Raw genomic sequence first — 25,678 nt, forward strand, 5'->3', positions numbered from 1 at the left:
TTTATTTTACTTTGAGAAGTTAATTTAATTACTTCATCTCTAATATCACTGAAAAATTTTAATCTAGTTGTTTGTGCAATGGAATGCCCTGGAAGTTTTCCTGAATTTAGTAATGCAGGTAACTTATATGAAAATAACTTTATCCTCAATTTTGAATCTTCAGTAGTCTCTCTTATACTTAAGTTGTTGAAGAACCAGAAAAGACAGAGGGCATAAAACTTTTGTGCATAAATATACACAGTTTCAAATTAGTTCATTCACTATAAACATTTACTCATTAACACTCTCTCTGTTAAGATGGCAATTTGTAATATACTCTCTGAATAATATCTTTACAACCCTAAAGGTTGAAAATGGCTATGAAGCCATTACAGAGTGTCTGGTGGTCTTGTGTTTGGTGCTACTTTCTCATAATGCCTTGTACTACTGAGGGCAGGGAGAGAGGAAAGGGGACTGTGGAGCAGATTAAGTGGATGGACATCTTGGCTTCCCTGCTTTCTAAAACATTGTGACCGCGAGCAACTTATTTAACTACTCTCAATTGTTATATCTGTTGATGTGGTTTGGCTCTGTCCCCACACAAATCTCATCTTGAATTGTAGCTCCTCTAATTCCCACGTGTTCTGGGAGGGACCTGGTGGGAGATAATTGAATCATGATGGCAGTTTCCCCCATAATGTTTTCATGGTAGTAAATAAGTTTCATGCAATCTAATGGTTTTATAAGGGCTTTCCCCTTTTGCTTGGCTCTCATTCTCTCTTTACTGCTGCCATGTAAGATGTGCCTTTTGCCTTCCACCGTAATTGTGAGGCCTCCCCAGCCACATGAAACTGTGAGTCCATTAAATCTCTTTCCTTTATAAATTACCATTACCCAGTCTTGGCCAGGCGCGTTGGCTCACGCCTGTAATCCCAGCATTTTGGGAGGCCCAGGTAGGTGGATCACCTGAAGTCGGGAGTTCAAGACCAGCCTGGCCAACATCATGAAACCCATCTCTATTAAAAAATATAAACAATAGCCAGGCATGGTGGCACGTGCCTGTGATCCCAGCTACTCGTGAGGCTGAGGCATGAGAATCACTTGAACCTGGGAGGTGGAGGTTGCAGTGAGCTGAGATCGTGCCACTACACTCTACCCTGGGTGACAGAGTGAGACTCTGTCTCAAAAAAATAAAATAATAAATAAAAAATAAATAAATTACTCAGTCTCAGCAGTGTGAGAACAGACTAATAATACATCTGTCAAATGAGGATTTTAATGCAGTGGAGTCGTATCTTACTTAGAAGTTAGGTTCTTAAGGGGAGAATTTATTCATAGTGAAAATTATCCTTAAATTCCTAAGATGATCATAAACTGACCAGGACATCAGCCACCAGTAACTATAAGTCAGGTCTGTCTTTTCTTTCTCCTTGCATTTTGGTGTGGCTTCCCTTTCTCTGAAAATAGAATATCAATATCTCATTAAGAGGAAGGGCCAGATTGTCTAGTTCGAGAGACTATAAAGACATGTGTCTGCCTCTCTCTCTTTTTCTTTCTCCCCTACTCTCTAAATCTAGTACGGTTGGATAATAATGAGATAGATGACCATAATGTCTAGCTCTAAATTTGTTGCTAATTCATTGGGTTACTTTCTATTAATATACATATTTATCCTTGATAAATACTGGGTGGAATTATTTTATTTGTCAATGCCAACCCTGTGCAACTTTTTATATTTATTAGTATATGTGCTAATCTGTTCTCCCATTGCTACAAATAAATACCTGAAACTGTGTAATTTATAAAGAAAAGAGGTTAAATTGGCTCACGGCTCTGCAGGCTGTACAGGAAGCATAGTGGCTTCTGCTTCTGGGGAGGCCTCAGGAAGCTTCCAATTATGGAGGAAGGTGAAGCGGGCACAGGCGTCTCACATGGTATGAGCAAGAGCAAGAGAGAAAGTGGGGAGGTGCTACACACTTGTTGGCCAGGTGCGGTGGCTCATGCCTGTAATCCTAGCACTTTGAGAGGCTGAGGTGGGCGGATCACTTGAGACCAGCAGTTTGAGACCACTCTGGCCAACATGGCGAAACCCATCTCTACTATTAGTACAAAAAATGGCAGGACATGGTGGCTCATTCCTGTAGTCCCAGCTACTTGGGAGGTTGAGGCACAAAAACCACTTGAGCCCGGAAAGCAGTGGTTACAGTGAACCAAGATGGCGCCATTGCACTCCAGCCTTGGTGACAGAGGGAAACTGTGTCTTGAAGGAAGGAAGGAAGGAAGGAAGGAAGGAAGGAAGGAAGGAGGGAGGGAGGGAGGGAGGGAGGGAAGGAAGGAAGGAGAAAGAGAAAGAAGAGGGGGAGGAAAAAGGAAAAGGAAGGAGGGAGGGAGGGAAGGAAGGGAGGAAGGAAGGAACGAGAAAGAGAAGGAAGAGGAGAAGGAAAAAGGAAAAGGAAGGAGGGAGGGAGAGAAGGAAGGAAGGAAGGAAGGAAGGAAGGGCGGGCTACACACTTTTAAACAACCAGATCTCAGGAGAACTCGCTCACTATCATGACAACAGTATCAAGGGGATTGTGTTAAGCCATTCATGAGAAACTGCTCCCATGATCCCATCACCCCCGACCAGCCCTACTTCCAGCATTAGGAATTACAACTGAACATGAGATTTGGGTGGGACACAGATCCAAACCATATCAGTATAATAATTGTCTTTCAGTAACTATCAAAACCACATGGCCATAAATTCTTATTTTTATGAAACTTATAATATAATTGATACCTGCAGTTTGTATAACTTGCTTTTATACATGATATTGTGGTACTATACTTTTAAAGCAGGCGGCCAGGTGTGGTGGCTCACGCCTGTAATCCCAGCACTTTGGGAGGCTGAGGCGGGTGGATCACGAGGTCAGGAGATCGAGACCATCCTGGGTAACACAGTGAAACCCCGTCTCTACTAAAAATACAAAAAATTTAGCTGGGCGTGGGGTGACAGGCACCTGTAATCCCAGTGACTTGGGAGACTGAGGCAGGACAATGGCATGAACCCAGGAGGCAGAGCTTGCAGTGAGCCGAGATTGCTCCACTGCACTCCAGCCTGGGCGACAGAGCCAGACTCTGTCTCAAAAACAAACAAACAAACAAAATCTTTGGGCCGGGCGCACTGGCTCACATCTGTAATCCTACCACTTTGAGAGGCTGAGATGGGCGGTTCCCTTGAGATCAGGAGTTTCAGACCAGCCTGGCCAACATGGTGAAACCCTGTCTCTACTGAAAATACAAAAATTAGCTGGGTGTGGTGACGGATGCCTGTAATCCCAGTTACTTGGGAGGCTGAGGCAGGAGAATCCCTTGAACCCAGGAGGTAGAGGTTGCAGTGAGCCAAGATCGCACCACTGTACTCCAGCCTGGGTGACAGAGAGAGACTCTGTCAAAAAAAAAAAGAAAAAAGAAAAAAACGTATATAACACTTCTCCAGTTTTTCCTAGTCATATTTTCAATTAAAAGTGTTAATTTAAATAACACCTTTATAGTAATTTTTAAAATTGTAGCAATGTAAAGTAAATATTGTTAGTCAAACCAGACTATCTTAGATGAGTAATAGAGAATACAAAAACTTTTGTTCTTAAAGTTGGGAGGAAAAGAAACATAAAAGGTTTCATTTGACTGGGAATTATTTGACTTGGAATTGTTAGCAGTTATGAAAATAATCATCTCTTCACCTTATTTTATGAACTTCTGCCAGTGCTTTTGGAACATGTTCATAACTATTAAAGATGTTCTGAGGCTAACTTTAAGACAATTGTTGACCTCAACCAGCAGGCCTACATGACCATTTTCTTTTGTTTATTTTCCTATTTAATTTATTCTGGAAAAGTGAAGAAAAAATAAAAATGACTTCAAGAAAGCAGCCAACAGGGGCGAAACCTAACATCTGCTAGTGATATGTTGATATAAAATTCAACATTTTGTTTTTATAAAAAGAGTTATTAGTTACAAGTTTTTAAAAAAGGAATTCTAGAAAGGCTAAAACAATGTGGAAATCTTATAATAAATAAACTTTTTTAATTTAAAGATTCATAGCTTTCTGTTCAAATAAGTTCCACATAAGTGACCATACATTTTAAATATTTTTACTTAATTTGTTGGTAAACCCTGAAACAAATAGAATTAGATGAAGAAAGGTAGCTAGAAGGAGAAGATACTTGAAATCACAAAAGGCCGGGCGCGGTGGCTCATGCTTGTAATCCCAGCACTTTGGGAAGCCGAGGCGGGCGGATCACGAGGCCAGGAGATTTCGACCATCCTGACTAACACGGTGAAATCCTATCTCTACTAAAAATACAAAAAATTAGCCAGGTGTGGTGGTGGGCGCCTGTAGTCCCAGCTACTCAGGAGGCTGAGGCAGGAGAACGGCATGAACCCGGGAGGCAGAGCTTGCAGTGAGCGGAGATTGCGCCACTGCACTCCAGCCTGGGTGACAGACCGAGACTCCATCTCAAAAAAAAAAAAAACAAAAAAAAAAACACACACACACACACAAAAATAGGTACAATGTATATTTGGATGACGGCTGCACTAAAAGCCCAGGCTTCACCACTACACAATATACCCAGGTAACAAAAACTGTACTTTTTCCCCTTAAATTTATACACACAAAAAGAAAAAATATATGGAAATAAATATTCAGCTACTAAGAAATACTACTGATAATTAATTTATTAAAGCTAATGCCCTTTATAATTTTTTGCCTACATACTTTTGCCAGTTCAACTAATCCTCTTTTTTAACATCTGTGGTGCATTATTTTTCTGTTCAAATATTATTATACACATGAAAAATGTACAAGAGAATTAACAAAATTCCTGAAGCTAACAGCTGTTATTTTTCACAGAACTTTTATAGTAATTTTTGACAATTTAAGAAATGTTTCTTAAAGGAAATTTTAACAAGTAGGAAACTGGAATTGAGAAAGAGAAAATGATTTTATTTCTCAATGATTCCTGAAACCCAGTTCCTAAATCTTCTAATCTCAGATTGTACTAAAGTTTGCCTGAAATGAAGGAAGGCCGGAACCTACTGAAGAAAATAAACATTCTCAGTAGGCAGTGTGGTGTTTGAAAAGTTCAAAGGCATGATGATACGGAGGGAGCAAAGATTATCTTTTCCTATTTTGCCCCGAGGTTTTCCTCAACTGGTTTCCAGGGAATTTGAGTTTTCATTGTTTTGTCTAAAAAGTGTACCAAAATACTTCAAAAATCCCAAGAATTGTCAGTCATAAGTAGAGTTTCTCTGAGGGCATTAATTCACACATTGCTAAAAGGACAAAGAGACTTCTTCAAAGTATACTTTGAAAGTTTCACAGAATAATGGTTTGGCATTGGAATCACTGGCAAAAATGTTCAGAGATTTTGTCATTAAAAGTAGCAGTAGGCCAGGCGCGGTGGCTCATGCCTGTAATCCCAGCACTTTGGGAGGCCGAGGCGGGTGAATCACTTGAGGTCAGGAGTTCGAGACCAGACTGGCTAACGTGGTGAAACCCCATCTCTACTAAAAATACAAAAAGTAGCTGGGTGTGGTGATATGCGCCTGTAATCCCAGCTACTCAGGAGGCTGAGGCATGAGAATCACTTGAACCCAGGAGGTGGAGGTTGCAGTGAGCCGAGACTGCACCACTGCACTCCAGCCTGGGCAATAGAGTGAGACTCAGTCTCAAAAATAAAAAAATAAATAAAAGAAGGAGTAAAGCAACAAGAACATTTAAGGTCCTGTCCTTGCTCCAGCTCACTGAAGAGGATTCTGGCTTGGTCTCCTGTCTCATTCCTTCCTCTGCTCTCTGAAGATTCAGACTCTATCTTTGGAGTCTATAAAATAACATGTGAGAAGCAGAAGAAAAACTAGGAAAGAAAGGAATGCAGGAGAAGAAAGGGATATGGGGGAAGAGAAAAGAAAGAACAGCTGCTATGTGATCAAAGTGTATGGAAAAGGATATTTTAAACGATGGCATGGACCCCTTTCATGGTTCTTGGTTCTTGAAATATACAAGCAGAAGAGTCCTTTTGAAATTACTCCTTAGGGGACCTGACACCTCTCGAGGATTGAGCCACATGGGTCACTATTTTCTATGGACATATTTATAGCTGTCAATAGAAATCAGTTCAGTCCTGTACTCTTCACATAGACACCATGTTTGCCAGTTTCCCTGTTAAATATGTTAGCCATTTAGAGGTATCGAACATGCATATCACTGGTTTTCCTGTTATACTAGAAATCAAGTAATTTGTGTCCCATAGACTTTTGCAAATTAAAAAAAAATTTTTGTGAGTCACTGTGTTGCCCAGGCTGGAGTGCAGTGGTGTGGTCATAGCCCATTGCAGCTTCAAATTCCTGCGCTCACGTGATCCTCCTGCCTCAGCCTCCCAAGTAGCTGGGACTACGGGCAGGTGCTACCATACCCAGATAACTTTTTAAAATGTTTTGTAGAGATGGGGGACATTACTATATTGCACAGGTTGGTCTTAAACTCCTGGCCTCAAGTGATCCTCCTTCCTTGGCCTCTCAAAGTAGTTTTACAAATTTTAACTTCACAATTAGATTTGCTGTCCCGGCTTTTAAGGAAAAAAGAAAAATCTCCAGAATAGCATAGGAGTGATAAAATCTAGCACAATGGAAGACTAATTTACATGTTGGTATATAGAGATGAATAAATCAAAGAAGAGATGTCACGTCATATGAAAGATTTCTTTCTCCTTTCCAGGAGTATAATCAATTATCTTTCATAGTTATACAATTCTGATTTTATAGGAACATTTCAGAATCTTAGAATTCATGATTCTTTGGCATTCTTTATAGTCTATTGGTTTATTCCTGTTCCTGGTTGTTCAAACTGGTCTAACTGGAAATCTAGAGCAATGGTTCTCAACCAGGAGTGAGTTCTTTACCCCCATGTCTCAGGGGACATTTGCTAATGTTTAGGGACATTTTTAGTTGTCATCACTTGGGGCATGGTGATACCGGCATCTAGTGGGTAGAAGCCAGGGATACTGCAAAACATCCTACAGTGCACAGGACAGCCCCCTGCAACAAAGAATGATTGGGTGCCAGACATCAATAGTGTCAAGATTAAGAAACCCTTACCTAGACCTCCCCTGTGGGATTACCCTGGTGTCCTACTTTCCTAGTTCAGCCTCGTAGCTTCCACCTTCCTGTTGTGCTCCAGAGCCAGTCTTTTGCCTTCATTCTAACCACCAATTTCTCAAACTCTCCTGTCTTCATTGGACTAATGAACCTTTCTTCCTGGCATCTTTGTTAATCTGCAATCCTTGCTCGTGTTCATCTTGGGGCACGGTGTGGGCCTAGTATACCACAGTAATTAACTATATGGGCTTTAGGTACTGACTGACTCCAAATCCAAACTCCACCACTTACTTCTTATATAACCGTGGCCAAGTTTCTTACTCTCTCTGTGCCTCAGTTTTCCCACCCTCAAAAACGTGAGCAAAAATGATACCCTGCCACAGAGAATTGTAAGAGTCAAATGAGTTAATACTTGTGAAGCACCAAGTGCTTAATAAATTTTAGCTATTATTATCCTTTCTCAAGAGTCCATCAAGGTCTTTGTCCTCTAAGTTACTTCCTTCTCTGTACTCCAAGTCCGGAAAGCAGGTGTAATTTGCTCATGGTGGTTTCTCTTAAATGTTTGCTTAAATTCTGAATGTTTTCCATTACTCTAATGGCTGGGACTTTTGATGTGGAAAGGCAGGAAATACCCTATTTTTCTCTCTCAAGTTTGGCTGTCCATATCCCTTCCCTGAGCACTTTGTGGCATAAAGGTGGGAGATGGGAAAGACAGGGAAGGAAAAATACTTCAAAACATTTTCATGGATGACTCACAATTCTTAGTCTATAGATGGAAGCTGATGAATGAAGGGATGAGAAGATGGATGCATCAATGGGCAGTACCTAAGTTTCTGGTGTGAGTGGCCACATGGAATGTGATGCTTTACACAGGGATGAGATTTGCAGAAATAGGACAAAGTTCGGGGGCAAGCTGATGAGTTTTGCCCATGAGTTTGTGGTAACTGCGGGAAATGGAAATACAGATATCCAGCAGAAAGCCAGGCTCACAGATTTAATTTCGAGAGAGATTGGAGCTGGAGATGTGGAGTTACAACTTTTTAGCAAATAAATGCTAGTTGGGTCAGTCAGAGTATAAAATACTCTATAAAAAGGAGGTAGTTTAGTCAGAAAAGCAGTTTCTGGATGGATGGATGGATGGATGGATGGATGGATGGATGGATGGACGATGGATGGATAGATGGGCAGAACAAGGAGGAAGAAGAACTCACAAAGCAGACAGAATGAAGTACCAGGATCAGAACAGAAGGACAAAGACTAGGAGAGAATCAAGTTACAGAATACAAAGGAGTCAACAGAGTCACATGTCATAGAGAGGTCAGGTAAGATATAGACTGAAAAGTGTCCATTAGATATGCCAACAGATAGGTCATTGTCGTCTTAATGAAAACAGGGTCAGTAGACCACAGGAAGACAGAGGACGGATGGTAGCATGAGTGGAGAAATAGCATTTCAAATAAATTATAGAAATATGTAGTCAATAAATAATCTTCTTTAGCTTTTCATGATAGGCTTAATTCAGTCTTACCTTGTATCACGTATAATTTTTGGGTGAATAATGAAGGAGAGCAGTTGGATTGTTTTGCCTAAATTGTTTACTTGAGATGACCAGTGTATTAGTCTGTTCTCATTCTGCTAATAAAGACATACCTGAGAGTAGGTAATTTATAAAGGAAAGAGGTTTAATTGACTCACAGTTCAGTATGGCTGGGGAGGCCTCAGGAAACTTATAATCATGGCAGAAGGGGAAGCAAATACAGCCTTTTTCACAGTTCAGCATGGCTGGGGAGGCCTCAGGAAACTTACAATCATGGCAAAAGGGGAAGCAAATACATCTTTTTTCATATGGCGGCAGCAAGGAGAAGTGCAGAGTGAAGGCAGGGAAAAAGCCCCTTATAAAACCATCAGGTCTCATGAGAACTCACTCACTATCACGAGAACAGCATGGTTCAATTACCTCCCACCAGGTTCCTCCCACAACACATGGGGATTATGGGAACTCCAGTTCAAGATAAGATTTGAGTGGGGACACAGTCAAACCAGATCAACCAACAATAATGCTTTGCATTATTCTGACTTTGAAACACTTAATACCAATCCAATATTGTATACTTACAACACTTACCCCAAAGAATTGCTTGCCTTCAGGAACTCTTCCTCAGTGTCAGTTTGATCCGACCTCATTTACTGGACTTTTTTATTAGTATACAATAAGGAATGAGCTCATTTATTCAACAAACATTTATTGTGTCTTGCTTTATGCCAGGCACTGTTCTGAGTGTTTGGGTTAATTTCAGAGAATATAACAGGCAACGGTCTTGCGCTTGTAGCATTTATATTTTAGAGATACATACTTATAGGAAAATAGATTTAAATTATTTTTAAACGTGGTCATTACACTGGAGTATAGAATGACATCCGTAAAGAAAGTGATTTAGATCAAAGAAGGAATTAGAAAGTTTTATTGATACTTTCTGATACTTTCTTCTTTAGTACTAATAATGCCTACCCCACTAGGTTATTTTGAATATTGAATTTTACAGCATAAAAGCAAATATGTGAAGGTGAAATAGGAGAGTTCCCTGATCCCCCTCACAGGACGTGTGACAGGGGTGTGGCTCACCTTTTCGGTGGCTGCTGCTTGAATCCCTGAGGGGAGGGGCAGCATGCAGACGGACAGGTGCAGGAGCCCAAGTGGGTGTGTGTTACAATGTGCCCTTTTAGCCTTGCCATCCACAGATGGCCTGAGTGTTAACCAGCTCAACGGACCTCTGCCTTTTCACATGGGCAGAGGGCCAGTGTGACAGCTTTCTGTATCCTGAGCTCTTGCCCAGTATCCCAGAAAAATCGGGTCACACAAGGGGTTAAAGGATGAATGCAGGGTTTTGTTGAGTGGTGGAGGTAGCTTTCAGCAGGATGGATGAGGAGCTGGAAGAAGGGATGGATTGGGAAGATGATCTTTTCCTGGAGTTTGGCCATCCAGAGGCTGAACACTTCTCCTACCACCCCCAGTCGAACCCCTCTCAGTGTTCAGATGTCTCTCCTCTTCTATCTTTCTCTGCCCCGTTGTTCCGCCATTTGTCTGCTTGTCTCCTCATCTCCTTGCCTGCTCATCTGCTTCTAGAACCTGGGGTTTGGGATTTATATAGGTACAGGATAGGCGGCATGGTGGGACAAAAGGCAACTTTTGGGGCATGAAAACAGGAATGCCTGTCCCCTTTTAGGGTCACGGGTCTCCAGGCCTGAGGGTAGGGCCTTTGTCAAGGAACTGCCCTCTCCTACCCAGTACTTTTCTGTCTCCTATCTGTATCAAAGGTGCCTTTTTAAATGAAAATTTCTGTGTTAGTTTAAGGGAGTGGTAATAAGCAACAGCAGCATCATGTAACTATTAGATCACAGTAGCAGTAGCCACCATAGTAGTTACTTTAGTCTATAGACCAGTTCTCAAAAATCATTGAAATGTTTTGGGGGAAAAAATTAAGATGTTCTGCTTGAATTTTTCGTCATAATTTTATATACAACTTATATATATTATAATATATATATACAAATTTAATCAAAAGTATGTAAAATGACTCATTTCTATATGACATAGGTATTGTCAGGGATAAATACATAAAGCTATTTATACTTTTAAATAAGCACTAAGAAGAATTAGCTGTTATTTGTGAGGCAATACCGTGTGACACTAGACTGCATAATAAGCTGAATTAAGGATGTAAGATATTTTTCAATGATTGGGCTGGCAAGAGTGTGTTGTCTGTGGTGGGGTCCAAATAGATACAAGGGTTATACTTTGGGAAATACTTAAAGGCCAAAACTACAATCTAGAAAATAAATATGTATAGTTTTGTTTGCTTTTTCCTATTTTGATACTTTAAAACTATGTGTTATGAATTGGGCAAAACTGTCACCAAACTTTGGGACAGTTTTCTTGAATATTGCATTCCATTCAGACATTTGAAAGTGAATTTTCATTTATTTTTAATTATCCTATCTGTTTTAATCTTTCAGATCATAAGGCCTATGGGTTTTCTGCCCCAAAAGACCAGCAAGTGGTCACAGCAGTAGAGTACCAAGGTACAGTATCTTACTGATTTTCACAGGCTGCATTGTTGAAATAACTCATGAGAGTGACTCATGTGATGTGATTTTCTATTTGTTGGGATTCTCTGCCTTACCTTCTACTAATTCCTCTGCCTGAAATGCTGCTTCATGCTGACTCCACCTCAAGAACATTTTCTCCACCTCCTCAGTGGAAATTTTGGACATTCAATAAAAGACTGGATGTACAAAGCAGGTCTCCTATTACATTATCCGCAACAAAGCAAATCTAATTTGTGAAACTGGGAGATGGAGAGCTTGGAAAGTTTCTAGCCAGCTAGATATGAGAAATAGAAATGAACACTTCAAACCCCTCTGTGTGTATTTAAGATGATATTAATATAGCTTACTTTGGGGCACCATTTTATCTATTTCAGCTTCTTTAAAATGTTTATAAGGAGGAGTTAATTCAAGAGGATAAAGTTTCTGTTTTGCAAGATAAAATAGTTCTGGAGATTGTTATATGCGCAACAATATACTTAATACTGCTGAACTATACAGTTAAAAATGGTCAAGGTGGTGAATTTTATGTTTAGTTTGCCACATTTAAAAAATTGTCAAAAGAAACTAGTAACCTATATATGGGCTTTTTAATAAGTTTTTGTTGTTGTTGTTGTTGTGTTTTGCTTTATTTTGTTTGAGACAGGATCTCCGTCTGTCACCCGTGCTGGAGTGCCGTGTGGCATGATCTCGGCTCACAGCAACCTCCACCTCCAGGGTTAAGTGATCCTCCCACTCCCACCTCACCCACCCAAGTAGCTGGGATTACAGGCGCAGGCCGCCATATCTGGTTAATTTTTTGTATTGTTTTGTAGAAACAGGGTTTCACCATGTTGCCCAAGCTGGTCTTGTACTCCTGGACTCAAGCAGTCTGCCCACCTTGGCCTCCCAAAGTACTGGGATTACAAGCATGAACCACCATACCTGCCCTATATGTTTATTTCAAATATTGACCACCTACTACTTTTCCAAAGGATCCTTTATCTTTTATATAATTAATAATATTGGGCAATCAGAAGAATTGCTATTTCTTAAATTTATTACTTGTTTAGGCCATTAAGAAACGGGTCCTAAATGTCTGACCTCTCATCATCAGATATGTCTTAGGTTCCTGGAGCTGGAGAAAGATAGGTTTGAAGGAAAGAGACAAAGATGAAAGTAAAGGTCTGGAGTGGGGGAGATTAAATGAGTTAATATTCACATAGTGCTTTCAATAGTGCTAACACATAATACAAATTACATATGCTTGTTAAGTAAAAATATGCTGTAGTAGGAATCAGTCCTGACTGGGAGTGGTGGCTCATGCCTGTAATCTCAAACTCCTGAGGTCAGGAGTTTGAGATCAGCCTGGAAAACATGAAGACACTGTTTCTATAAAAAACAAATTAGCCAGACATATGGTACACGCCTGTTGTCCCAGCTACTCAGCAGGATGATGCAGGTGGGTGGATCACTTGAGTGCAGGAGTTTGAGGCTGCAGTGAGCCATGATCATGCCAGTGCACTCCAGCCTGGGCAAAAAAGTGAGAGATTGTCTCAAAAAAAAAAAAAAAAGGGCCAGGCATGGTGGCTCGCGCCTGTAATCCCAGCACTTTGGGAGGCTGAGGCAGGTGTATTACCTGAGGTCAGGAGTTCGAGACCAGCCTGGCCAACATGGTGAAACCCTGTCTCTACTAAAAAAATTAGCCAGGCCTGGTAGCAGGCACCTATAATCCCAGCTACTTGGGAGGTTGAGGCAGGAGATCGCTTGAGCCTGGGAGGCAGAGGTTGCAGTGAGCCAAGATTACACTACTGCAATCCAGGCCTGGGCAACAGACTGAGACTCCATCTCAAAAATAAATAAATAAATAAATAAAAAGTTCATCATTAAAAAAATGAGTAACTTAATAAATTACATCAACAATTATTAGGTTAACTAGGTTCTCTTAAGTTCTAATATTTTATATGCTTAAGCTATAGAACACTCCGGTATGAGTTAGTTTTAAATGGAGAGAGGTGGTAAAAGGAAATTAATGATTGGGGGAATTTGGGACTATGGAGCACCTCCAGGATGGATAAACAGGGCTGGGTGAGATGCCAGAACAGAAGCTGGAAAAGCCACAAGGGTAAGCACAGAGTAAGGGAGGTGAAGATGGACCAGGATGTCCCCGAGGGACAAAGGAAGTGAAGTTCAGTTCTACTTCTCACTTTCACGGAAGTTCTTAATACTGGGTCCAACTGGGTACAGGGGATGTATATCCTCTCCCATCATATCTGAGTTAGGACACCAAAATTATATTATTTAACCTTACATTATTTTTTAAAAATGTATCAAGGTGAATTTTACATAACCTGAAATTCATAGTTTTTAAGTGAACAATTCAGTGGCATTTGATAGATTCAGTTTTGTGCAACCACCACCTCTGCCTAGTTCCAAAATATTTTCATCATTCCAAAACAAAACCCTGTGCCCATGTACATTACTTTTTAATGCATGTTTTATTTTTAATATAGAAAATCCTTTCATAACGTATTGCAATCAAATGTTAATCTTACTCCAAAATAAGTGTTTTCTTTCATCTCACCTCTTTTTAATTAAGAATTTCATTTTAATTCTATTGTATATGTGTCCCCATCATTCCAGCTTGGCTCTTCGTAAGGCATAAATACATTTCTGTGTCTTCTACATTTTAGTCTTAGGACTAAATGCAGTAACTTAATTTTGCTGTAAGTCTATAACATTTTATGATTTGTATATATGTGTATGTGTGTTTTTACCCAATTTTTTCATTTGTTATGTCTTGTTTCTCTGAGGTCAAGAAATTATGAATTAATTCCTTCTTTCCAGCGCTGCTGCGCTGTATCACTTCGCATGATAGTGCCAAGAGCAGAAGGAGACTGAAATCAGGGCAGCTCTGCCAGGCTTGTAAATTACATGTGCAGCTTTCTGCAAAGGGAGTCGAAACCTGAAAGCTATAAATCAGAGTTTAATAGCAAGCATTTCTTCACAGAAGTAATTTCTGCTAAGTCAGAGCTATTTTGGTAGTATCAGTTCTCTTTTTGTGTTATGTAAGATTTTGATGATTTTTAACTTGAGCCCTGAGAATGAAATCAAAAGATAATTAGCAGTACAGAATCCAGGAAAATTAAAATTCATAATGATTCTATGTAATTCCGAAATGTGATTGTTTTGCCACGTGTTGCTGCTAATGCTTTTTATAAACAAAGAATTCTCTTTTCTTGATCCAAATGAAATAGATATTTTGGCAATGAAATAATCACCTTAATAGAAAAGCTTGGCACATTTTCCTGTTTTTAATATGCCTTAGGTTGAGAAAATATGATTTATATCTATTTTTTTGCTATCTCCTATAGAGATAACATTTTATTTCAAATTGGAGTGATTTATAGGTAAATTTGTGATGGTATAAGGTATATATTTCTATGTAAAGGCAAGCTTGCAACTGTAACTCAGAGAAATTCCTCAGGGGGTGAAAACAATGATCATTTACAGAGTACATACCATATGCAAAGTAGTACCATGTGCATCACGCATGTAAATATAGTGTCTCATTTAATCTTAGTGACAACTTTGTAAGATGAGTACTGTTCTTTTTATCATTTTACAAACGTGGATATAAAAATAATTCTCCCAATATCACATACGGAGTATATGGTAGAGGTCTAACTCCACAGCCTCTGCTATAACCTGCATGTTATGGCGCAGTAACCCTAAAGCCTGATACACAAAATTATGCTGGCATAAGTACTGAATTTTGGCTGAAGAGAGAGAAGAGAGTTCATGAGAGTTAGGTTGTAAGTTCATTTACTTCCTTATCCTCAGATATTGACCCCATGATTCCAGTATTTTTATTTTCTGCATTTGTTTCCTATGGTTGCCATTAAAAAATACTACAGGCAGGGCGCGGTGGCTCAAGCCTGTAATCCCAGCACTTTGGGAGGCCGAGACGGGCGGATCACGAGGTCAGGAGATCGAGACCATCCTGGCTAACACAGTGAAACCCCACCTCTACTTAAAAAAATAGAAAAAATTAGCCGGGCGAGGTGGCAGGCGCCTGTAGTCCCAGTTACTCAGGAGGCTGAGGCAGGAGAATGGCGTAAACCCGGGAGGCAGAGCTTGTAGTGAGCCGAGATCCGCCACTGCACTCCAGCCTGGGCGGCAGAGCGAGACTCCGTCTCAAAAAAAAAAAAAAAAAAATACTACAAACTAGGTGACTTAAAACAATAGAAATGTATTCTCTCATGGTTCTGGAGGCTAGAAGTTCAAAATCAAGCATTAGTACCCAAGGGCCTAAGCACTGGCTCTTTCCTTGCTTGAGATCTTCTTTCTCAAAGAACTATATAATGAATTCTCTTCCTCTTTTAAACGTTTGGTCAAATGTCACCTTCTAAATGAGGTGAACTCTGGCTACCGTTTTTCAAAAATTATAGCCCTGTCCCTAGCACTTCCAAACCTCCTGTACTCTGCTCTGCTCTCTTTTGTCTTCATAACCCTCATCATCTACTAACGTACTAGGTAATTCACTTTATTATGTTTCTTGTTTATCTGACTTCCCCTGCTAGATTGTAAGATTCCAAAGGGCAAAGATCTTTGTTTTGTTCACTGATGCAGCTCAAGAACAATGCATGGCAGACAGTAAGTACTCAACATATTTTGGATGAATTGGATAAACCATTTCTCCACATTTTACATGGCCAGCGAGAGAGAGGCTGGAGTGAAGTCACTGGACTTAGGAAAATTATTGCTATATTTTCTAGTATAAGTTCCATAGAGGTTTTTCCAAAGCGCAATAAGGACAGAAATTAGGAAGAATTCACCAGGAGGGGTGTGTGTATGTGTGCGTGCACACACAAGCACACGCACAGGCGTGAGTATCTAAATATGTAACACAATGCAATTATTTAAGTGTAAAATAAGACTTAAGACACAGAAGACATGAGGAATAGGCTAAAAATGAGTGTGGGTGTGTGTTTAATTGTTGGAAACTCACAAAATACTGGAAGGAAACCTATCTACAACTCAAGACTCCGGAAGGTCACCACCCATTCCCTTAATCAACAGAACAGAGCTGTATTTCCTCAGACAGGTCCCTTAGCACACATTTGTCTTTGTAGCATAATTGTAAACATGTCTGTAAAATGATGTCTCTTTGTAACATAAAACCTGCTTTAAAAACTTTAGACATCCTTGAAAACAATTTTTGGTTCTTTTCTTCCTTGCCTTTCTTTTCTCTGCCTTACTTTCTATTTTCCATTACCTTTTATTCCATTTTTGTATGTCCAGCAATATGTGTGGAATGAAAAAAATTAGAAACTAAATATTCTGCATTCTTTTTTAACATTCATTTGCTTAACATTAAAATCAGAGGTATGAAAAGGATTTTAAAATAATTTCTGGTCAAAGATACTGTGCTTTTTTAGGTCAAACCATATGCCTTGTGGGAAAAAAGTATTTCAGAAATATGGAGTTGACATTCTAGAGAGCCTGGTTAAAAAATACTTTTAAAACTATTTATAACTGGAGGTTTCCATTTGGCAACTTGAAGCTGTTCCCAGACTGGCACTGGGTTTTTTTTTTCTCTCAGACATCTCGTTTGGACAGTGAAAAGAAGGGGGTTCCTTTGGAGGCTCCAAGAATTATTTAATGACACAATTGCAGTAAATTTCTTGTAATAAAAGCACTTAGCTACATTGAAGTAGTCACAGTTGATGCCAAGGTTTAAATTTTAATAATTATCTGGACCGAGGCAAGGTTATATAGGCAGTTGTTTGGGGGTAAAAATCAATGATTTATTAGGAGACTATATTGGATATATATTAATGTATTTGTAGAGCAGGTCGACAAAGAAGGGATCTGAGTGAGAATATAGCACGTTGCTGAAACTTTTCTGGTTTCCCAGCATGTCCTGGGCTGGATTAAGTGCCTTTCTTGGGTACTAAGCGTGAATCACCATTTGCATAGCTGGTATTCAGCCACACTGAGCTAAAATGCCATTATCTTAGTTTCCTCTTCTACCAGATGGTAGACTCCTTCAAGACTGAGACTGAGAATAATAAGATACGTAATTAATCATAGATGCCATTTGTTAAGTCCTTACTATGTCCAAGTCTGTGTGCTTTGCATATCTTATTGCATTTGAAGACTCACAACAACTTTGTGAAATATTAGCCCATTTTACAGATGAAAACTCAAACTTGATAACCAGGGAAATAAGCATAGTGTCACACAGTTATTATGTGGAAGAGCTAGAAGGCTTCCAATTCATCTCTGCATTGAGCCAACATAGGACCCGTTGAAGTAATTTATGAATGAATGAATCAATAAAAATATAAAGGAGTAATTTAAATATGTTTACAATTTTGTTACCCAGTTAAGTAAAATATAAATTCATGGAGACAATTAGAAAAACAAGTATTTTTATTGTTGTTCCTAGAGGCTATTTTAGCCTGTAAAACCCCAAAGAAGACTGTTTCCTCCAGATTGGAGTGGAAGAAACTGGGTCGGAGTGTCTCCTTTGTCTACTATCAACAGACTCTTCAAGGTAAGAAGCTGGAGGCTTGAAGAGGTGTGAGCAAGAGAATGCCAAGTACAACCAGGATCCTTTAATTGACAAATGAGATCAGGACATGACTGATTACTGAAAATGTGTTTTTGTAAGTGTGAGATGAAAGCAACCATGTCTGAGACATAAAACACAATAGCCACAAAAACAGAGAACAGAGGGAGGTGAAGCCCACTGAATCCCTGGACTCTTCTTTCTCAATTCAGGCATAAAGGAAGCAAAATGCAATTGCTCTTATTGACTCCGTAGATTAAACTCTCTTCCTTCCTTCCTTCCTTCCTTCCTGCCTTCCTTCCTTCCTTCCTTCCTTTCCTTCCTTCCTTCTTTCTTTCTCTTTCTTTCTTTCTTTCTTTCTCTTTTCTTTCTTTCTTTCTTTTTCTTTCTTTTCTTTCCTTCCTTCCTTCCTTTCCTTTCCTTTCTTTCCTTTCTTCTTTTCCTTCCTTCCTTTTTTTGTTTCTTTTCTTTCTTTCTTTCTTTCCCTTTCTTTCTTTCCCTTTCTTTCTTTCTTTCTTTCTTTCTTTCTTCTTTCTTTCTCTCTTCCCTTCCTTTCTTTTCTTCTCTCTCTCTTTCTTTCTCTCTCTCTCCCTTTTTTCTTTCTTTCTTTCTTCTCTTTCTTCCCTTTCTTTCCTTTCTTCTTTTTCTTCCTTTCTTCCTTTCTTTCCTTTCTTTCCTTTCTTTTTTCAAGGTCTTGTTCTCTTGGCCAGACCAGAGTACAGTGGTATGATCATGGCTCACTGCAGTCTCCACCTCTGGAGCTCAAGTTATCCTCCCATCTCAGTCCCCAAGAAGCTGGAACTACAGGTGCACACCAGTATGCTCATCTAATTTAATTTTTTTTTTTTTTTTTTTTTTTTTTTTTTTTTAGAGATGAGGTGAGGTCTCCCTATGTTGCCCAGGCTGGTCTTGAACTCCTGGGCTCAAGCCATCCTCCTGCCTTGGTCTCCAAAAATACTGAAATCACAGGTGTGAGCCACTTGCCCGGCTCCTGAGAGAAAGGAATTAAAAAATTGTGTGGTTTGGAAGTGAAAGGTTGCTTCTCAGTCACAATGCTGTCACCCTATTTCCTCAAGTCCGTCTTGAAAGGCAGGCCACCACTGAGAAGCTTAGGGAGTTAAGACTTAAGAGTGGGTTATGACAACAACCATTATCAAGTACTTTCTTTTCTTTTCTTTCTTTTGTTATACATTTCTTTCTACTACCTACTCTTGCCATTGAATATGTGATGAACTTATAATTTATGACATTGATAATGATGGATGAAGCAAATTTCCATTTGCTTCAAAATAAACCAGTGATTAATAATATAGATGAAACAAGATAAACCATGCATTGATTACTATTATAGCTGGTCAATGATACATTGAGGTACAATTCACTCTACTTTCTAATGTTGTGTTTGCTTGAATCTTTCCACTATAAATAGTTCTAAAGCTGGAAATACAATTTTACAAGTGTAATAAACATGTTATTATTTTAAAATGCTATGTATTTCTTTAATGTTAAAGAATTAAGTGAAAATGTTTGAAGTTTATAGAAAATTTAAAATACCCCCTCGAGTTCTCATCTGTCAAGATAAGACTACTAGCTGTAAGGTGTTAACAGCACAGCTGTCTTCACTTGAATTTTCTGTAGTTGCCATTTCTGGCATGTGCACATTATGCAAAACTATTTATTTGAGCCACTGCACCTGCCTAATTTTTACATTTTTTTAAAGAGATGAGATCTGGCCATGTTGCCAAGGCTGGCCTCAAACTTCTGTCCTCAAGCGATGCTCCCACCTCAGCTGGGACTACAGGTACAAGCCACCACACCGGGTGTAAAACACTATCTTAATTCTGAATATGTTACTACCAAAAAATAAAATAATGTTTTTAACCACCTTTTCTTGTGCTGCAGTGTTACGTGGGCCACCACACATAGAGTTAGTGTTCCAGCCAATTAAACCAGACTCCCTGGTTTTCTGAAGACATGCATATTTTTACAAGGGAACTAGAAAGGGAATGAGGCAAGCATTTGAACTGAATTCTTTAAAATATAACATGGGGCTGGGCACAGTGGCTCATGTCTGTAATCCCAGCACTTTGGGAGGCCGAGGCATGCGGATCACTTGAGGCCAGGAGTTCGAGACCAGCCTGGCCAACATGGTGAAACCCCATCTCTACTAAAAATACAAAAATTAGCCAGCGTGATGGTGCACATCTGTAATCCCAGATGCCCGGGAGGCCGAGGCATGAGAATGGCTTGCAGTGAGCCAAGATCATGCCACTGCACTCCAGCCTGGGCAACAGAGCAAGACTCTGTCTCAAAAAATAAAATTTATATACATAATATGGAAGGGCCTCCGTGGCCAGGCCTGCTGGCAGCTGTTCCTCAGAGGGCCCACGCTGGAGCTGATAGCCTGCCAGGGAGCTGGGCACTTGGAGACGGGGTGGGAGCACTGGGGTCAGCCAGAAATCAAACATGTCAGTGAAGGCCCAGAGCAGCTCAGAAGATAAAATAACAGTTCACTTTATAAACCAACAGTGAAACATTAACAAACAAAGGAAACATTGATAACTCTTTGCTGGATGTTGTGGTTGAAAATAACATAGATATTGATGGGTTTGTTGCCTAGGAGGGAGCCTTGGCTTGTTCTGTCATCTCATTTTTGAAAAGCACATAATTGAGAGGTTAGACACAATCACTGACAATATGCTTGATCTGGCATATGGACTGACGGACAGGTCAGAGTTGTATTGCCAAATCTGTTTGACAAAATCCATGGGCCATATGACTGTCTGAGTACCTGATGGAGTGGCCAGTGCAAGACAATCCGCTGACATGGGCAAGACCACCTAAGCTAGAATAAACAGGAATGCTTTCACTACATTTTACCTATTTTTATAATTATGTCTTTTTTATTTTTTTTTTGAGACGGAGTCTGGCTCTGTCGCCCAGGCTGGAGTGCAGTGGCCGGATCTCAGCTCACTGCAAGCTCCGCCTCCCAAGTTCCCACCATTCTCCTGCCTCAGCCTCCCGAGTAGGTGGGACTACAGGCGCCCGCCACCTCGCCCGGCTAATTTTTTTGTATTCTTTAGTAGAGACAGGGTTTCACCGTATTAGCCAGGATGGTCTCGATCTCCTGACCTTGTGATCCGCCCGTCTCGACCTCCCAAAGTGCTGGGATTACAGGCTTGAGCCACATATAATCAAATAAAAACATGCATGAATGAACGTTATTATGACCAGCTTTACTATTTTAATTCACCTTGTATAACTACTGAATTTTGTAGTTCTGAACACATGCAATTTTTATATTTGTTAAATTAGAAAAAGGTCAGTTAAATATTAGAAAATAATTAATATGATAATACCTTACAAATTTTGCCTCACGTTTGTTTAGCAACTTTTAGCAAAACGTTTTCACATGGCCTTATGTCTGCTTACCTAGAAAGTAAATTTTTTAAAAAAGATATTATTATCCCTGTTTTATGTGAGTGAAGGCAAAGACCTAAAATGGCTTGTTTAGGGCCATCCAAATAATTAGAAAATCTGTACACGCCTGCGTAGGTGTTTACTGTAAGGTATATGTTAGACTGAAACTGGAGAAATTATGACTATCTTACAGCAGCAATTAAATCTGACTGCGTATGGACAAAAGCATTTAATTGCTCGGTGAACTGCTTAACTGACAGTTATTAACCTTATACATAAAGATTTCAAAATTTTGATTCGGTGAGAAGGATAAGGTTGAACATAGGCATTACAACACTGCCAAATAAGTTTGATCTCTGTTTTGACTAAGCTAGTAGAATAAACTAAAATTAGATGTCAAAATGAAATAAAATATGAGAATATAAAACTATATATGCTTTTTTGAACTTTTTTTTTCTTTTCTTTTTTGAGACTGTGTCTCGCTCTGTCGCCCAGGCTGGAGTGCAGTGGCACAACCTCGGCTCACTGCAGCCTCCACCTCCTGGGTTCAAGCGATTCTCCTCCCTCAGCCTCCCAAGTAGCAGGGATTACAGGCATGTGCCACCATGCCCAGCTAATTTTTTGTATTTTTAGTAAAGACGGGATTTCACCATGTTGGCCAGGCTTGTCTCCAGCCGCCTCGGCCTCCCAAAGTGCTGGGATTACAGGCATGAGCCACCACGCCTGGCCTTTTGAACATTTTAAAAACTGTCCTTTCCAAAATAAAAAATTTAAATAACAGCATCCATATACAATTTTTAGGCTTTAAACTTGAGTTGATTAATAGGGAAATAAATGCTTTGGTTACTGAATGAACTGACTAGAGGAAGGTATTACACAGAAAGCTACTTGGGTTATTACTAATATCAGTGTCTTCTTTTTCTAAAAGGTGATTTTAAAAATCGAGCTGAGATGATAGATTTCAATATCCGGATCAAAAATGTGACAAGAAGTGATGCGGGGAAATATCGTTGTGAAGTTAGTGCCCCATCTGAGCAAGGTCAAAACCTGGAAGAGGACACAGTCACTCTGGAAGTATTAGGTGATGTGCATGTAAATGTGTGACTACGTCTCTCACTTCTTCTCCACCACCCAGCCCTGGGGGCAACCAAGCACTGGTCCATGAACATGCCAGCATCAACTGGGAGCCTCAACCAGTCGAGTTACAGAGACCATAAGCATCACCTTCCCGGCAAGCTCTTGGCCATTTCTCCCCATCCCCTCACTGGCTGCTGAAATTTTAGTAACGCGTTATCACAAAGTATCTCTTTGTTAAAGATGGAGGCAATTCCTAGCGGTCCTACAATGTACATAGGAGTATCTTTCCTGAGGGTTTATTTTTCAGTATTTTTCAGCATATACACAATTTTCCAACCATTTAAAATAGTATCACATGAGATGGTAGAGAAGCAATAATACACAAAAAAAATAGACCGAAGGTAGGATTAGAAGTCATTTGGTAAATAAAGGAAATTGACATTGATTATGTACCTGATATGTGTTAGCCCTTGTCACATAAGTAATTTTACTTCATCTTCATTAACATTAATATGATTTTTACAGATCACGGCTTACTACAGCCTCAACCTCCTTGGCTTAAGCGATTCTCCTATCTCAGCCTCCCATCTCAGCTGAGACCATAGGCACACACCACTTTTGTGTGTGTGTGTGTGTGTGTGTTTTGTAGAGACACAGTCTCACTGTGTTGCCCAGGCTGGTCTCAAACTCCAGGCCTCAAGTGATCCTCTTGCCTTGGCCTCCCAAAATACTGTGATTACAGGCATGAGCCACCACACCTAGCCTTCTTGTGCCTTGCATATCTGACTTTTCCTTCTGCAACCAGCCAGAGAAAACTCTCTGCTTTTAAAGGTTCATGTGATTAGGTCAAACCCATTCATGAAATCATCCTATCTTAGGGACAATGGTTTTGGGACCTCAGTTACATTTCCAAAATCTTTCTACTACAGTATCTAGATTAGTATTTGATTGAATAACTGGAAAAAAAAAAAGTGTATTTTTACCAAGGACTGCAATCTTGGGAGACCACCTTAGAATTTTGGAGTAAAAATATTGTAATCTTGGGAGACCACCTTAGAATACAGCTAGTTCTGGGTTTTCCTGAATAATAAATAGGTCACCTAATGAAGTCTGGTTTACTTTTCAATCCCTAAGATCAGAATAACCCTAATAGCTGGACCAGGTATTTTCTAACTTGGCCAGTTCTAGACAGAATGAGATTTATAGTTGAGTACTGGGCCTGAAAAGAATACTCAGGTTTGGCTGGGCATGGTGGCTCATGCCTATAATCCCAGCACTGTGGGAGGCCAAAGCAGGAGGATTGCTTGAGCCTAGGAGTTCAAGACCAGCCTGGGTAACATAGTGAGACCCTTTCTATACAAAAAAAAATTTTTTTAATTAGCTGGTCATGGTGGCTTGAGCCTATATTCCAGCTACTTGGGAGGTTGAGGTGGAAGGATCAATTGCTTGAGCTCGGGAGGTTGAGGCTACAGTAAACCGTGATCACACCGCTTTACTCTAGGCTGTTATAGGGTGAGATTCTGTCTCAAAAAATATATATATATTTATCTACACACACACACATGCACACACACTCTCTCTCTCTCTCTTAGGCTTCTTTTAAATATAATTGGTAATAAACCAATTGAGGAAAACAGTAGAGATTGTTTATCTAATAAAGAATAACTGTTGTATAAGCTAAAGTAATGCTTATTATTATAAAAGATAAGCCTTTAACTCTCAGTGAGTTGATTAACATAGTAAGTTTCTTTCTCACTTAAGTAAAGCCTAAATAGTTGGGACAGTGGTGGAAGAGCTATATTACTTTATTTCATGAAACCATTAGAGACGCAACCTAATATAGGTCTGACATCTTCAATGGTGACTTTCCAAGGTCACCATTGTTGTTGACACCTACTTGGTAGTAAGAGGGGGTGGAGGATATGAACAAACATGTGGGAGGTTTTTAATTAGTCAGACCTGGAACTGGGATATATCACTTTTTTCCCACATTCCATTAGCCAGAACTCATGTATATTACCCCATCTGGCAACAAGAGTGCTGGGAAACGTGGTCTACTGTGTGTCCATGAAGAAAGAAGATGGGTTTGTTGGACAAGTAACCAGTCTCTATCCCAGGGTCCAGTAAGCACACATCTTTACCTGGCTATTAAAACCCTTGATTATAGAGACAAAGTCAACAGCTTTAAAGAAAACAAACAACCTTGATTAGCTTATAAATAACCAATATCATCTGACTTCCATTGTTCAGTGGCTCCAGCAGTTCCATCATGTGAAGTACCCTCTTCTGCTCTGAGTGGAACTGTGGTAGAGCTACGATGTCAAGACAAAGAAGGGAATCCAGCTCCTGAATACACATGGTTTAAGGATGGCATCCGTTTGCTAGAAAATCCCAGACTTGGCTCCCAAAGCACCAACAGCTCATACACAATGAACACAAAAACTGGAACTCTGGTAAGGTCATTTCAAGAATTGACTTGATAACTGTCTTGCATTTGTATTAAAAAAATTATTAGAACTTAAGATGATGTTGAATAGAGCAGTGATACCATTGCTTGCTAAGTGGAGAGAGTCAGGGGCAGCAGGAAAGATGGCAGCACTTGTACCAAGAAGTGATGGAAAGAGCTACTACAGGAGATGGGAAGAGAAAACAGACTGAGGGAGCTGAGTGTCCAAGGACCAGTAAAAGAGCAAAGGGGCAAAGGTTCCTGAAGCAAAGGAGCAAAGGCTGTGTGTTTATCTTTTCAGAATTTAAAGAGATTCTAGAATTGATGATCCTATAAATGATACAAATTAAGATTTTCCTACACCCTAAGCTACTTCCTGTTAGTAACTCTGGCTCTTTAAAGGAAATGTTTATTATTTGCTGCTGCAGTGAACTCGCTTGTGATTTAGGAAAGTGCATGAACCCTTTTACCATGGAGACCTTCATTTATATAGGTAGTGTTTCCTAGGAATTAGAAATACCTAGACTACTGAGTACTACCATGTGCTATAAACTTTAAAAAATGCGTGGCCAGGCGTGGTGGCTCACGCCTGTAATCCCAGCACATTGGGAGGCACCATGCCTAGTCAATTTTAATGAATTTTGAAAGGACGATATAATGCTTCATTCATTTCATCTACAAGTGCACAATAACATTTACAAACTATATCTTCTGATAAACAAGAAAGCAAATTGCTAAAGTGGCTGAATAATGAAGCCTATTGGATGCAGCTACTGTTTGGACAAACGAGGCAAGATGGCGCAGTTCCAGGTTCTTCACCGTCAACTTTCCCGCGCCCAGGAAAGACACGGGTCGACTGCGCAGGCGCAACCCGACCTCCGACAGAGAAAAACCGGAACCCGCCTAGCCATGCCTACAGCCCCGCCCCCGACCCGCCTATGTCCCGCCCACTGCCCGCC

The 25,678-nt window shown here is 40.0% G+C and overlaps 1 protein-coding gene across 1 annotated transcript in view; it reads left to right on the forward strand.

Moving 5' to 3' along the window:
• The window catches only part of JAM2 (junctional adhesion molecule 2), an 80,625-nt gene that overhangs the window by 36,143 nt on the left and 18,804 nt on the right, over positions 1–25,678 (forward strand). Inside the window, exons 2-5 of the mRNA XM_033232220.1 lie at positions 11,131–11,196; positions 17,654–17,761; positions 22,125–22,277; positions 24,524–24,726. Of these exons, the coding sequence (XP_033088111.1) occupies positions 11,131–11,196; positions 17,654–17,761; positions 22,125–22,277; positions 24,524–24,726 (530 nt within the window). The remainder of the gene's footprint in view (positions 1–11,130; positions 11,197–17,653; positions 17,762–22,124; positions 22,278–24,523; positions 24,727–25,678) is intronic.

The sequence above is a fragment of the Trachypithecus francoisi genome, unplaced genomic scaffold, assembly GCF_009764315.1.
Source record: "Trachypithecus francoisi isolate TF-2019V2 unplaced genomic scaffold, Tfra_2.0 Lachesis_group14, whole genome shotgun sequence".
NCBI lineage: Eukaryota > Metazoa > Chordata > Mammalia > Primates > Cercopithecidae > Trachypithecus > Trachypithecus francoisi.